Source organism: Hemibagrus wyckioides, linkage group LG28, assembly GCF_019097595.1.
Source record: "Hemibagrus wyckioides isolate EC202008001 linkage group LG28, SWU_Hwy_1.0, whole genome shotgun sequence".
NCBI lineage: Eukaryota > Metazoa > Chordata > Actinopteri > Siluriformes > Bagridae > Hemibagrus > Hemibagrus wyckioides.
In genome coordinates, this window is record NC_080737.1 from 867,024 (window position 1) to 882,023 (window position 15,000).

The 15,000-nt window shown below is 48.3% G+C and overlaps 1 protein-coding gene across 5 annotated transcripts in view; it reads left to right on the plus strand.

Moving 5' to 3' along the window:
* taf1 (TAF1 RNA polymerase II, TATA box binding protein (TBP)-associated factor) overlaps positions 1–15,000 on the plus strand; it is a 63,913-nt gene that overhangs the window by 9,432 nt on the left and 39,481 nt on the right. For 3 of the 5 annotated variants that reach the window (XM_058383386.1, XM_058383389.1, XM_058383387.1), the window contains exons 15-19: positions 1,049–1,222; positions 1,354–1,458; positions 1,590–1,790; positions 1,863–2,004; positions 2,122–2,157. In XM_058383386.1, the coding sequence (XP_058239369.1) occupies positions 1,049–1,222; positions 1,354–1,458; positions 1,590–1,790; positions 1,863–2,004; positions 2,122–2,157 (658 nt within the window). The remainder of the gene's footprint in view (positions 1–1,048; positions 1,223–1,353; positions 1,459–1,589; positions 1,791–1,862; positions 2,005–2,121; positions 2,158–15,000) is intronic. The other 2 variants (XM_058383388.1, XM_058383390.1) reach the window with 1 other exon arrangement.

Here is a 15,000-nt window from a genome sequence, read left to right on the forward strand (position 1 = left end):
TGTACGTGTGTGTGTGTTCGTGTGTGTGTGTTCGTGTGTGTATGTGTGTGTGTGTGTGTTCGTGTGTGTGTGTATGTATGTGTTCGTGTGTGTGTTCGTGTGTGTGTTCGTGTGTGTGTGTTCGTGTGTGTGTGTGTGTATGTGTTCGTGTGTGTGTTCGTGTTCGTGTGTGTGTGTTCGTGTGTGTGTGTGTGTGTGTGTGTGTGTGTGTTCGTGTGTGTGTGTGTGTGTGTGTGTGTGTGTGTTCGTGTGTATGTGTGTTCGTGTGTGTGTGTTCGTGTGTGTGTGTATGTGTTCGTGTGTGTGTTCGTGTGTGTGTGTGTGTTCGTGTGTGTGTGTGTGTGTGTATGTGTTCGTGTGTGTGTTCGTGTGTGTGTGTGTGTGTTCGTGTGTGTGTGTTCGTGTGTGTTCGTGTGTGTGTGTGTTCGTGTGTTTGTGTGTTCGTGTGTGTATGTGTTCGTGTGTGTGTGTGTTCGTGTGTGTGTGTTCGTGTGTGTGTGTGTTCGTGTGTGTGTGTGTTCGTGTGTGTGTGTGTTCGTGTGTGTGTGTGTTCGTGTGTGTATGTGTTCGTGTGTGTGTGTGTTCGTGTGTGTGTGTTCGTGTGTGTGTGTTCGTGTGTGTGTTCGTGTGTGTGTTCGTGTGTGTGTTCGTGTGTGTGTGTTCGTGTGTGTGTGTTCGTGTGTGTGTGTTCGTGTGTGTGTGTGTGTGTGTGTTCGTGTGTGTGTATGTGTTCGTGTGTGTGTATGTGTTCGTGTGTGTGTGTGTTCGTGTGTGTGTATGTGTTCGTGTGTGTGTATGTGTTCGTGTGTGTGTGTGTTCGTGTGTGTGTGTGTGTGTTCGTGTGTGTGTGTGTGTGTGTTCGTGTGTGTGTGTGTTCGTGTGTGTGTGTGTTCGTGTGTGTGTGTGTTCGTGTGTGTGTGTGTTCGTGTGTGTTCGTGTGTGTGTGTGTGTTCGTGTGTGTGTGTGTGTTCGTGTGTGTGTGTAGATGAGGGAGTAGGAGCCTCAGAGGGTGGAAGGGACAGGTTCTTCATTTTGTGTGTGTGTGTAGATGAGGGAGCAGGAGCGACAAGCCTCAGGGGGCGGGGACATGTTCTTCATGCGCACCAATCAGGATCTGACCGGTAAAGATGGAGACCTGATCCTGGCAGAATACAGTGAGGAGTACCCACCCCTCATGCTTCAGGTTGGCATGGCAACCAAAATAAAGAACTACTACAAGAGGGTGAGTCATGTGACCATTCAGCCGAGTCTCATTCATGTTAAATATTTAGAAAAATGAGAACTGTAAATGTTTTACCTGCACCTATGTGTGTGTGTGTGTGTGTGTGTGTGTGTGTGTTTATGTGCATGCAGAAACCTGGTAAAGATTCTGGTCCTCCAGACTATAAGTATGGAGAAACTGTGTACTGTCACACTTCTCCTTTCCTGGGATCGCTCCATCCTGGACAACTACTGCAGGTAACGTAGAAACACACACACACACACACACACACTACATTTATAAACATGTCTCCTGCTAATGGACTATGATCTCCCCTCGAATGTTCTCTTTTGGCGTCCACACTCAGATCTGGTCACGTGTTTTTCAGGCATTTGAGAATAACCTGTTCCGAGCTCCCATCTACCTGCACAAGGTCCCGGAGACGGACTTCCTGATTCTCCGTACGCGTCAGGGCTACTTCATCCGTGAGGTGCTGGACATATTTGTAGTGGGACAGGAGTGTCCTCTGTACGAAGTCCCAGGACCAAACTCCAAACGGGCCAACACACACATTCGGGACTTTCTACAGGTAACACACACACACAGGTACACCTGGGAGTCTTACAGCTTGCACACACACACACTCACTGTCTCTCTGCAGGTGTTTATCTATCGGTTGTTCTGGAAGAGTAAGGATCGGCCGAGACGAATTCGCATGGAGGACATAAAGAAGGCCTTTCCCTCTCACTCTGAGAGCAGCATCCGCAAACGCCTCAAACTCTGTGCAGACTTCAAACGTACAGGTACACACACACACACACACACACACGTGTATTATCACAAATCGTTACAGTTTGGGTCTAATACAGTTTTTGTGTGTGTGTGTGTGTGTGTGTGTGTGTGTGTGTGTGTTAGGGCAGGTCAGACAGGCAGGAAGAATAGCTCATACTGGAAAGGTAAGACAGGTAAAGGTAGAGGAGAAACACAGTGCAGACATTTACACACAAAGTAGGTGTATGAGTAGGAGAGTGAAGCTCAACACACACACACACAGTGTGAAGCTCAACACACACACACACAGTGTGAAGCTCAACACACACACACACAGTGTGAAGCTCAACACACACACACACACACAGTGTGAAGCTCAACACACACACACACACACAGTGTGAAGCTCAACACACACACACACACAGTGTGAAGCTCAACACACACACACACACACAGTGTGAAGCTCAACACACACACACACACACAGTGTGAAGCTCAACACACACACACACACACAGTGTGAAGCTCAACACACACACACACACAGTGTGAAGCTCAACACACACACACACACACAGTGTGAAGCTCAACACACACACACACAGTGTGAAGCTCAACACACACACACACACACAGTGTGAAGCTCAACACACACACACACAGTGTGAAGCTCAACACACACACACACACACAGTGTGAAGCTCAACACACACACACACACACAGTGTGAAGCTCAACACACACACACAGTGTGAAGCTCAACACACACACACAGTGTGAAGCTCAACACACACACACACAGTGTGAAGCTCAACACACACACACACACACAGTGTGAAGCTCAACACACACACACACACAGTGTGAAGCTCAACACACACACACACACACAGTGTGAAGCTCAACACACACACACACACACAGTGTGAAGCTCAACACACACACACACAGTGTGAAGCTCAACACACACACACACAGTGTGAAGCTCAACACACACACACACAGTGTGAAGCTCAACACACACACACACACAGTGTGAAGCTCAACACACACACACACACACAGTGTGAAGCTCAACACACACACACACAGTGTGAAGCTCAACACACACACACACAGTGTGAAGCTCAACACACACACACAGTGTGAAGCTCAACACACACACACAGTGTGAAGCTCAACACACACACACACAGTGTGAAGCTCAACACACACACACACACAGTGTGAAGCTCAACACACACACACACACACAGTGTGAAGCTCAACACACACACACACACACAGTGTGAAGCTCAACACACACACACACACACAGTGTGAAGCTCAACACACACACACACACACACAGTGTGAAGCTCAACACACACACACACACAGTGTGAAGCTCAACACACACACACACACACAGTGTGAAGCTCAACACACACACACACACAGTGTGAAGCTCAACACACACACACACAGTGTGAAGCTCAACACACACACACACACACAGTGTGAAGCTCAACACACACACACACACACAGTGTGAAGCTCAACACACACACACACAGTGTGAAGCTCAACACACACACACACAGTGTGAAGCTCAACACACACACACACACAGTGTGAAGCTCAACACACACACACACACACAGTGTGAAGCTCAACACACACACACACACAGTGTGAAGCTCAACACACACACACACACACACAGTGTGAAGCTCAACACACACACACACACACACAGTGTGAAGCTCAACACACACACACACACACAGTGTGAAGCTCAACACACACACACACACAGTGTGAAGCTCAACACACACACACACACAGTGTGAAGCTCAACACACACACACACAGTGTGAAGCTCAACACACACACACACACAGTGTGAAGCTCAACACACACACACACACAGTGTGAAGCTCAACACACACACACACACACAGTGTGAAGCTCAACACACACACACACACAGTGTGAAGCTCATCACACACACACACAGTGTGAAGCTCAACTCACACACACACACAGTGTGAAGCTCAACACACACACACACACACAGTGTGAAGCTCAACACACACACACACACAGTGTGAAGCTCAACACACACACACACACAGTGTGAAGCTCAACACACACACACACACACAGTGTGAAGCTCAACACACACACACACACAGTGTGAAGCTCAACACACACACACACAGTGTGAAGCTCAACACCCACACACACACAGTGTGAAGCTCAACACACACACACACACACAGTGTGAAGCTCAACACACACACACACACAGTGTGAAGCGCAACACACACACACACACAGTGTGAAGCTCTACACACACACACACACACAGTGTGAAGCTCAACACACACACACACACAGTGTGAAGCTCAACACACACACACACAGTGTGAAGCCTCACCACACACACACACACACAGTGTGAAGCTCAACACACACACACACACAGTGTGAAGCTCAACACACACACACACAGTGTGAAGCTCAACACACACACACACACAGTGTGAAGCTCAACACACACACACACACAGTGTGAAGCTCAACACACACACACACACACAGTGTGAAGCTCAACACACACACACACACAGTGTGAAGCTCAACACACACACACACACACAGTGTGAAGCTCAACACACACACACACACACACAGTGTGAAGCTCAACACACACACACACACACACAGTGTGAAGCTCAACACACACACACACACACACACAGTGTGAAGCTCAACACACACACACACACACACACAGTGTGAAGCTCAACACACACACACACAGTGTGAAGCTCAACACACACACACAGTGTGAAGCTCAACACACACACACAGTGTGAAGCTCAACACACACACACACACACAGTGTGAAGCTCAACACACACACACACACACAGTGTGAAGCTCAACACACACACACACACACAGTGTGAAGCTCAACACACACACACACACACAGTGTGAAGCTCAACACACACACACACACAGTGTGAAGCTCAACACACACACACAGTGTGAAGCTCAACACACACACACACACAGTGTGAAGCTCAACACACACACACACACAGTGTGAAGCTCAACACACACACACACACAGTGTGAAGCTCAACACACACACACACAGTGTGAAGCTCAACACACACACACACACAGTGTGAAGCTCAACACACACACACACACACAGTGTGAAGCTCAACACACACACACACACACACAGTGTGAAGCTCAACACACACACACACACACAGTGTGAAGCTCAACACACACACACACACAGTGTGAAGCTCAACACACACACACACACACACAGTGTGAAGCTCAACACACACACACACACAGTGTGAAGCTCAACACACACACACACACAGTGTGAAGCTCAACACACACACACACACAGTGTGAAGCTCAACACACACACACACACAGTGTGAAGCTCAACACACACACACAGTGTGAAGCTCAACACACACACACACACACAGTGTGAAGCTCAACACACACACACACACAGTGTGAAGCTCAACACACACACACACAGTGTGAAGCTCAACACACACACACACACAGTGTGAAGCTCAACACACACACACACACAGTGTGAAGCTCAACACACACACACACACAGTGTGAAGCTCAACACACACACACACACAGTGTGAAGCTCAACACACACACACACAGTGTGAAGCTCAACACACACACACACAGTGTGAAGCTCAACACACACACACACACAGTGTGAAGCTCAACACACACACACACACAGTGTGAAGCTCAACACACACACACACACACAGTGTGAAGCTCAACACACACACACACACAGTGTGAAGCTCAACACACACACACACACAGTGTGAAGCTCAACACACACACACAGTGTGAAGCTCAACACACACACACACAGTGTGAAGCTCAACACACACACACACACACAGTGTGAAGCTCAACACACACACACACACAGTGTGAAGCTCAACAGCACACACACACACACAGTGTGAAGCTCAACACACACACACACACAGTGTGAAGCTCAACACACACACACACACAGTGTGAAGCTCAACACACACACACACACAGTGTGAAGCTCAACACACACACACACACAGTGTGAAGCTCAACACACACACACACACAGTGTGAAGCTCAACACACACACACACACACAGTGTGAAGCTCAACACACACACACAGTGTGAAGCTCAACACACACACACACACACAGTGTGAAGCTCAACACACACACACACACACAGTGTGAAGCTCAACACACACACACACAGTGTGAAGCTCAACACACACACACACACAGTGTGAAGCTCAACACACACACACACACAGTGTGAAGCTCAACACACACACACACAGTGTGAAGCTCAACACACACACACACAGTGTGAAGCTCAACACACACACACACACAGTGTGAAGCTCAACACACACACACACAGTGTGAAGCTCAACACACACACACACACACACAGTGTGAAGCTCAACACACACACACACACAGTGTGAAGCTCAACACACACACACACACAGTGTGAAGCTCAACACACACACACACACACAGTGTGAAGCTCAACACACACACACACACACAGTGTGAAGCTCAACACACACACACACACACAGTGTGAAGCTCAACACACACACACACACACAGTGTGAAGCTCAACACACACACACACACAGTGTGAAGCTCAACACACACACACACACAGTGTGAAGCTCAACACACACACACACACAGTGTGAAGCTCAACACACACACATACACAGTGTGAAGCTCAACACACACACACACACACAGTGTGAAGCTCAACACACACACACACACACAGTGTGAAGCTCAACACACACACACACAGTGTGAAGCTCAACACACACACACACAGTGTGAAGCTCAACACACACACACACACAGTGTGAAGCTCAACACACACACACACACAGTGTGAAGCTCAACACACACACACACAGTGTGAAGCTCAACACACACACACACACAGTGTGAAGCTCAACACACACACACACAGTGTGAAGCTCAACACACACACACACAGTGTGAAGCTCAACACACACACACAGTGTGAAGCTCAACACACACACACACACAGTGTGAAGCTCAACACACACACACACACACAGTGTGAAGCTCAACACACACACACACACACAGTGTGAAGCTCAACACACACACACACACACAGTGTGAAGCTCAACACACACACACACACACAGTGTGAAGCTCAACACACACACACACACAGTGTGAAGCTCAACACACACACACACAGTGTGAAGCTCAACACACACACACACAGTGTGAAGCTCAACACACACACACACACAGTGTGAAGCTCAACACACACACACACACACACACAGTGTGAAGCTCAACACACACACACACACACACACAGTGTGAAGCTCAACACACACACACACAGTGTGAAGCTCAACACACACACACACACACAGTGTGAAGCTCAACACACACACACACACAGTGTGAAGCTCAACACACACACACACACAGTGTGAAGCTCAACACACACACACACACACAGTGTGAAGCTCAACACACACACACACACAGTGTGAAGCTCAACACACACACACACACACACAGTGTGAAGCTCAACACACACACACACACACAGTGTGAAGCTCAACACACACACACACACACAGTGTGAAGCTCAACACACACACACACACACAGTGTGAAGCTCAACACACACACACACACACACAGTGTGAAGCTCAACACACACACACACACACACAGTGTGAAGCTCAACACACACACACACACAGTGTGAAGCTCAACACACACACACACACACAGTGTGAAGCTCAACACACACACACACACACACACACAGTGTGAAGCTCAACACACACACACACACAGTGTGAAGCTCAACACACACACACACACAGTGTGAAGCTCAACACACACACACACACACAGTGTGAAGCTCAACACACACACACACACAGTGTGAAGCTCAACACACACACACACACAACACACACAGTGTGAAGCTCAACACACACACACACACACAGTGTGAAGCTCAACACACACACACACACACACAGTGTGAAGCTCAACACACACACACACACACAGTGTGAAGCTCAACACACACACACACACACAGTGTGAAGCTCAACACACACACACACACACAGTGTGAAGCTCAACACACACACACACACAGTGTGAAGCTCAACACACACACACACACACACAGTGTGAAGCTCAACACACACACACACAGTGTGAAGCTCAACACACACACACAGTGTGAAGCTCAACACACACACACACACAGTGTGAAGCTCAACACACACACACACACAGTGTGAAGCTCAACACACACACACACACAGTGTGAAGCTCAACACACACACACACACACAGTGTGAAGCTCAACACACACACACACACACAGTGTGAAGCTCAACACACACACACACACACAGTGTGAAGCTCAACACACACACACACACAGTGTGAAGCTCAACACACACACACACACAGTGTGAAGCTCAACACACACACACACACAGTGTGAAGCTCAACACACACACACACACAGTGTGAAGCTCAACACACACACACACACAGTGTGAAGCTCAACACACACACACAGTGTGAAGCTCAACACACACACACACACACAGTGTGAAGCTCAACACACACACACACAGTGTGAAGCTCAACACACACACACAGTGTGAAGCTCAACACACACACACACACAGTGTGAAGCTCAACACACACACACACAGTGTGAAGCTCAACACACACACACAGAGCGTAAAGCTCAACACACACACACAGTGTGAAGCTCAACACACACACACACAGTGTGAAGCTCAACACACACACACAGTGTGAAGCTCAACACACACACACACAGTGTGAAGCTCAACACACACACACAGTGTGAAGCTCAACACACACACACACACACACAGTGTGAAGCTCAACACACACACACACAGTGTGAAGCTCAACACACACACACACACACAGTGTGAAGCTCAACACACACACACACACACACAGTGTGCAGCTCAACACACACACACACAGTGTGCAGCTCAACACACACACACACAGTGTGCAGCTCAACACACACACACACAGTGTGCAGCTCAACACACACACACACACACACAGTGTGAAGCTCAACACACACACACAGTGTGAAGCTCAACACACACACACACAGTGTGAAGCTCAACACACACACACACACACAGTGTGAAGCTCAACACACACACACACACACACAGTGTGAAGCTCAACACACACACACACACACAGTGTGAAGCTCAACACACACACACACAGTGTGAAGCTCAACACACACACACACACACACAGTGTGAAGCTCAACACACACACACACACAGTGTGAAGCTCAACACACACACACACACACACACACACAGTGTGAAGCTCAACACACACACAGTGTGAAGCTCAACACACACACACACACACACAGTGTGAAGCTCAACACACACACAGTGTGAAGCTCAACACACACACACACACACAGTGTGAAGCTCAACACACACACACACACACACACAGTGTGAAGCTCAACACACACACACACACAGTGTGAAGCTCAACACACACACACACACAGTGTGAAGCTCAACACACACACACACACAGTGTGAAGCTCAACACACACACACACAGTGTGAAGCTCAACACACACACACACACAGTGTGAAGCTCAACACACACACACACACAGTGTGAAGCTCAACACACACACACAGTGTGAAGCTCAACACACACACACAGTGTGAAGCTCAACACACACACAGTGTGAAGCTCAACACACACACAGTGTGAAGCTCAACACACACACAGTGTGAAGCTCAACACACACACACAGTGTGAAGCTCAACACACACACACACAGCGTGAAGCTCAACACACACACAGAGCGTAAAGCTCAACACACACACACACACAGTGTGAAGCTCAACACACACACACAGTGTGAAGCTCAACACACACACACAGTGTGAAGCTCAACACACACACACACACAGTGTGAAGCTCAACACACACACACACAGTGTGAAGCTCAACACACACACACACAGTGTGAAGCTCAACACACACACACACACAGTGTGAAGCTCAACACACACACACACACAGTGTGAAGCTCAACACACACACACACACACACACTGTGAAGCTCAACACACACACACACACACACAGTGTGAAGCTCAACACACACACACACACATACAGTGTGAAGCTCAACACACACACACACACAGTGTGAAGCTCAACACACACACACACACAGTGTGAAGCTCAACACACACACACACACAGTGTGAAGCTCAACACACACACACACAGTGTGAAGCTCAACACACACACACACAGTGTGAAGCTCAACACACACACACACAGTGTGAAGCTCAACACACACACACACAGTGTGAAGCTCAACACACACACACACAGTGTGAAGCTCAACACACACACACACAGTGTGAAGCTCAACACACACACACACACTGTGAAGCTCAACACACACACACACACACAGTGTGAAGCTCAACACACACACACACACACAGTGTGAAGCTCAACACACACACACAGTGTGAAGCTCAACACACACACACACAGTGTGAAGCTCAACACACACACACACAGTGTGAAGCTCAACACACACACACACACACAGTGTGAAGCTCAACACACACACACACACACAGTGTGAAGCTCAACACACACACACACACAGTGTGAAGCTCAACACACACACACACACACAGTGTGAAGCTCAACACACACACACACAGAGCGTAAAGCTCAACACACACACACAGAGCGTAAAGCTCAACACACACACACAGAGCGTAAAGCTCAACACACACACACACACACACACAGAGCGTAAAGCTCAACACACACACACAGAGCGTAAAGCTCAACACACACACACAGAGCGTAAAGCTCAACACACACACACAGAGCGTAAAGCTCAACACACACACACACAGAGCGTAAAGCTCAACACACACACACAGAGCGTAAAGCTCAACACACACACACAGAGCGTAAAGCTCAACACACACCCACACAGAGCGTAAAGCTCAACACACACACACACACACAGAGCGTAAAGCTCAACACACAGACACACACACAGAGCGTAAAGCTCAACACACACAGAGCGTAAAGCTCAACACACACAGAGTGTAAAGCTCAACACACACACACACAGAGCGTAAAGCTCAACACACACACACACAGAGCGTAAAGCTCAACACACACACACACACAGAGCGTAAAGCTCAACACACAGACACACACACAGAGCGTAAAGCTCAACACACACACACACAGAGCGTAAAGCTCAACGCACACACACAGAGCGTAAAGCTCAACACACACACACACAGAGCGTAAAGCTCAACACACACACACAGAGCGTAAAGCTCAACACACTCACACACACACAGTGTGAAGCTCAACACACACACACACAAAGCGTAAAGCTCAACACACACACACAGAGCGTAAAGCTCAACACACACACACACAGAGCGTAAAGCTCAACACACACACACACAGCGTAAAGCTCAACACACACACACAGAGCGTAAAGCTCAACACACACACACACAGAGAGCGTAAAGCTCAACACACACACACACACAGAGCGTAAAGCTCAACACACACACAGAGCGTAAAGCTCAACACACACACACACACACACAGAGCGTAAAGCTCAACACACACACACACACAGAGCGTAAAGCTCAACACACACACACACACAGAGCGTAAAGCTCAACACACACACACACACACAGAGCGTAAAGCTCAACACACACACACAGAGCGTAAAGCTCAACACACACACACACACAGAGCGTAAAGCTCAACACACACACACAGAGCGTAAAGCTCAACACACACACACAGAGCGTAAAGCTCAACACACACACACACACACACACACAGAGCGTAAAGCTCAACACACACACACACACACACACACAGAGCGTAAAGCTCAACACACACACACACACAGAGCGTAAAGCTCAACACACACACACACACAGAGTGTAAAGCTCAACACACACACAGAGCGTAAAGCTCAACACACACACAGAGCGTAAAGCTCAACACACACACACAGAGCGTAAAGCTCAACACACACACACAGAGCGTAAAGCTCAACACACACACACACAGAGCGTAAAGCTCAACACACACACACACAGAGCGTAAAGCTCAACACACACACACACAGAGCGTAAAGCTCAACACACAGACACACACACACAGAGCGTAAAGCTCAACACACACACACACACACAGAGCGTAAAGCTCAACACACACACACACACAGAGCGTAAAGCTCAACACACACACACAGAGCGTAAAGCTCAACACACACACAGAGCGTAAAGCTCAACACACACACACACACAGAGCGTAAAGCTCAACACACACACACACACACACAGAGCGTAAAGCTCAACACACACACACACAGAGCGTAAAGCTCAACACACACACACACAGAGCGTAAAGCTCAACACACACACACACAGAGCGTAAAGCTCAACACACACACACACAGAGCGTAAAGCTCAACACACACACACACAGAGCGTAAAGCTCAACACACACACACACAGCGTAAAGCTCAACACACACACAGAGCGTAAAGCTCAACACACACACACACAGCGTAAAGCTCAACACACACACACAGAGCGTAAAGCTCAACACACACACACACAGAGCGTAAAGCTCAACACACACACACACACAGAGCGTAAAGCTCAACACACACACACACACACAGAGCGTAAAGCTCAACACACACACACACAGAGCGTAAAGCTCAACACACACACACACACAGAGCGTAAAGCTCAACACACACACACACACAGAACGTAAAGCTCAACACACACACACACAGAGCGTAAAGCTCAACACACACACACACACAGAGCGTAAAGCTCAACACACACACACACAGAGCGTAAAGCTCAACACACACACACACAGAGCGTAAAGCTCAACACACACACACACACAGAGCGTAAAGCTCAACACACACACACACAGCGTAAAGCTCAACACACACACACACACAGAGCGTAAAGCTCAACACACACACACACACAGAGCGTAAAGCTCAACACACACACACACAGAGCGTAAAGCTCAACACACACACACACACAGAGCGTAAAGCTCAACACACACACACACACAGAGCGTAAAGCTCAACACACACACACACACAGAGCGTAAAGCTCAACACACACACACACACAGAGCGTAAAGCTCAACACACACACACACAGAGCGTAAAGCTCAACACACACACACACAGAGCGTAAAGCTCAACACACACACAGAGCGTAAAGCTCAACACACACACACACAGAGCGTAAAGCTCAACACACACCCACACAGAGCGTAAAGCTCAACACACACACACACAGAGCGTAAAGCTCAACACACACACACACACACACAGAGCGTAAAGCTCAACACACAGACACACACACAGAGCGTAAAGCTCAACACACACAGAGCGTAAAGCTCAACACACACAGAGCGTAAAGCTCAACACACACACACACAGAGCGTAAAGCTCAACACACACACACACAGAGCGTAAAGCTCAACACACACACACACAGAGCGTAAAGCTCAACACACACACACACAGAGCGTAAAGCTCAACACACACACACACACAGAGCGTAAAGCTCAACACACAGACACACACACAGAGCGTAAAGCTCAACACACACAGAGCGTAAAGCTCAACACACACACACACAGAGCGTAAAGCTCAACACACACACAGGGCGTAAAGCTCAACACACACACACACAGAGCGTAAAGCTCAACACACACACACACAGAGCGTAAAGCTCAACACACACACACACACAGAGCGTAAAGCTCAACACACACACACACAGAGCGTAAAGCTCAACACACACACACACAGAGCGTAAAGCTCAACACACACACACACACAGAGCGTAAAGCTCAACACACACACACACAGCGTAAAGCTCAACACACACACAGAGCGTAAAGCTCAACACACACACACACAGAGCGTAAAGCTCAACACACACACACACAGAGCGTAAAGCTCAACACACACACACACACAGAGCGTAAAGCTCAACACACACACACACACAGAGCGTAAAGCTCAACACACACACACACAGAGCGTAAAGCTCAACACACACACACACACAGAGCGTAAAGCTCAACACACACACACACAGAGCGTAAAGCTCAACACACACACACACAGAGCGTAAAGCTCAACACACACACACACAGAGCGTAAAGCTCAACACACACACACACACAGAGCGTAAAGCTCAACACACACACACACAGCGTAAAGCTCAACACACACACAGAGCGTAAAGCTCAACACACACACACACAGAGCGTAAAGCTCAACACACACACACACACAGAGCGTAAAGCTCAACACACACACACAGAGCGTAAAGCTCAACACACACACACAGAGCGTAAAGCTCAACACACACACACACACAGAGCGTAAAGCTCAACACACACACACACACAGAACGTAAAGCTCAACACACACACACACACACAGAACGTAAAGCTCAACACACACACACACACAGAGCGTAAAGCTCAACACACACACACACACACAGAGCGTAAAGCTCAACACACACACACACACACACACAGAGCGTAAAGCTCAACACACACACACACACAGAGCGTAAAGCTCAACACACACACACACACAGAGCGTAAAGCTCAACACACACACACACAGAGCGTAAAGCTCAACACACACACACACAGAGCGTAAAGCTCAACACACACACACACAGAGCGTAAAGCTCAACACACACACACACACAGAGCG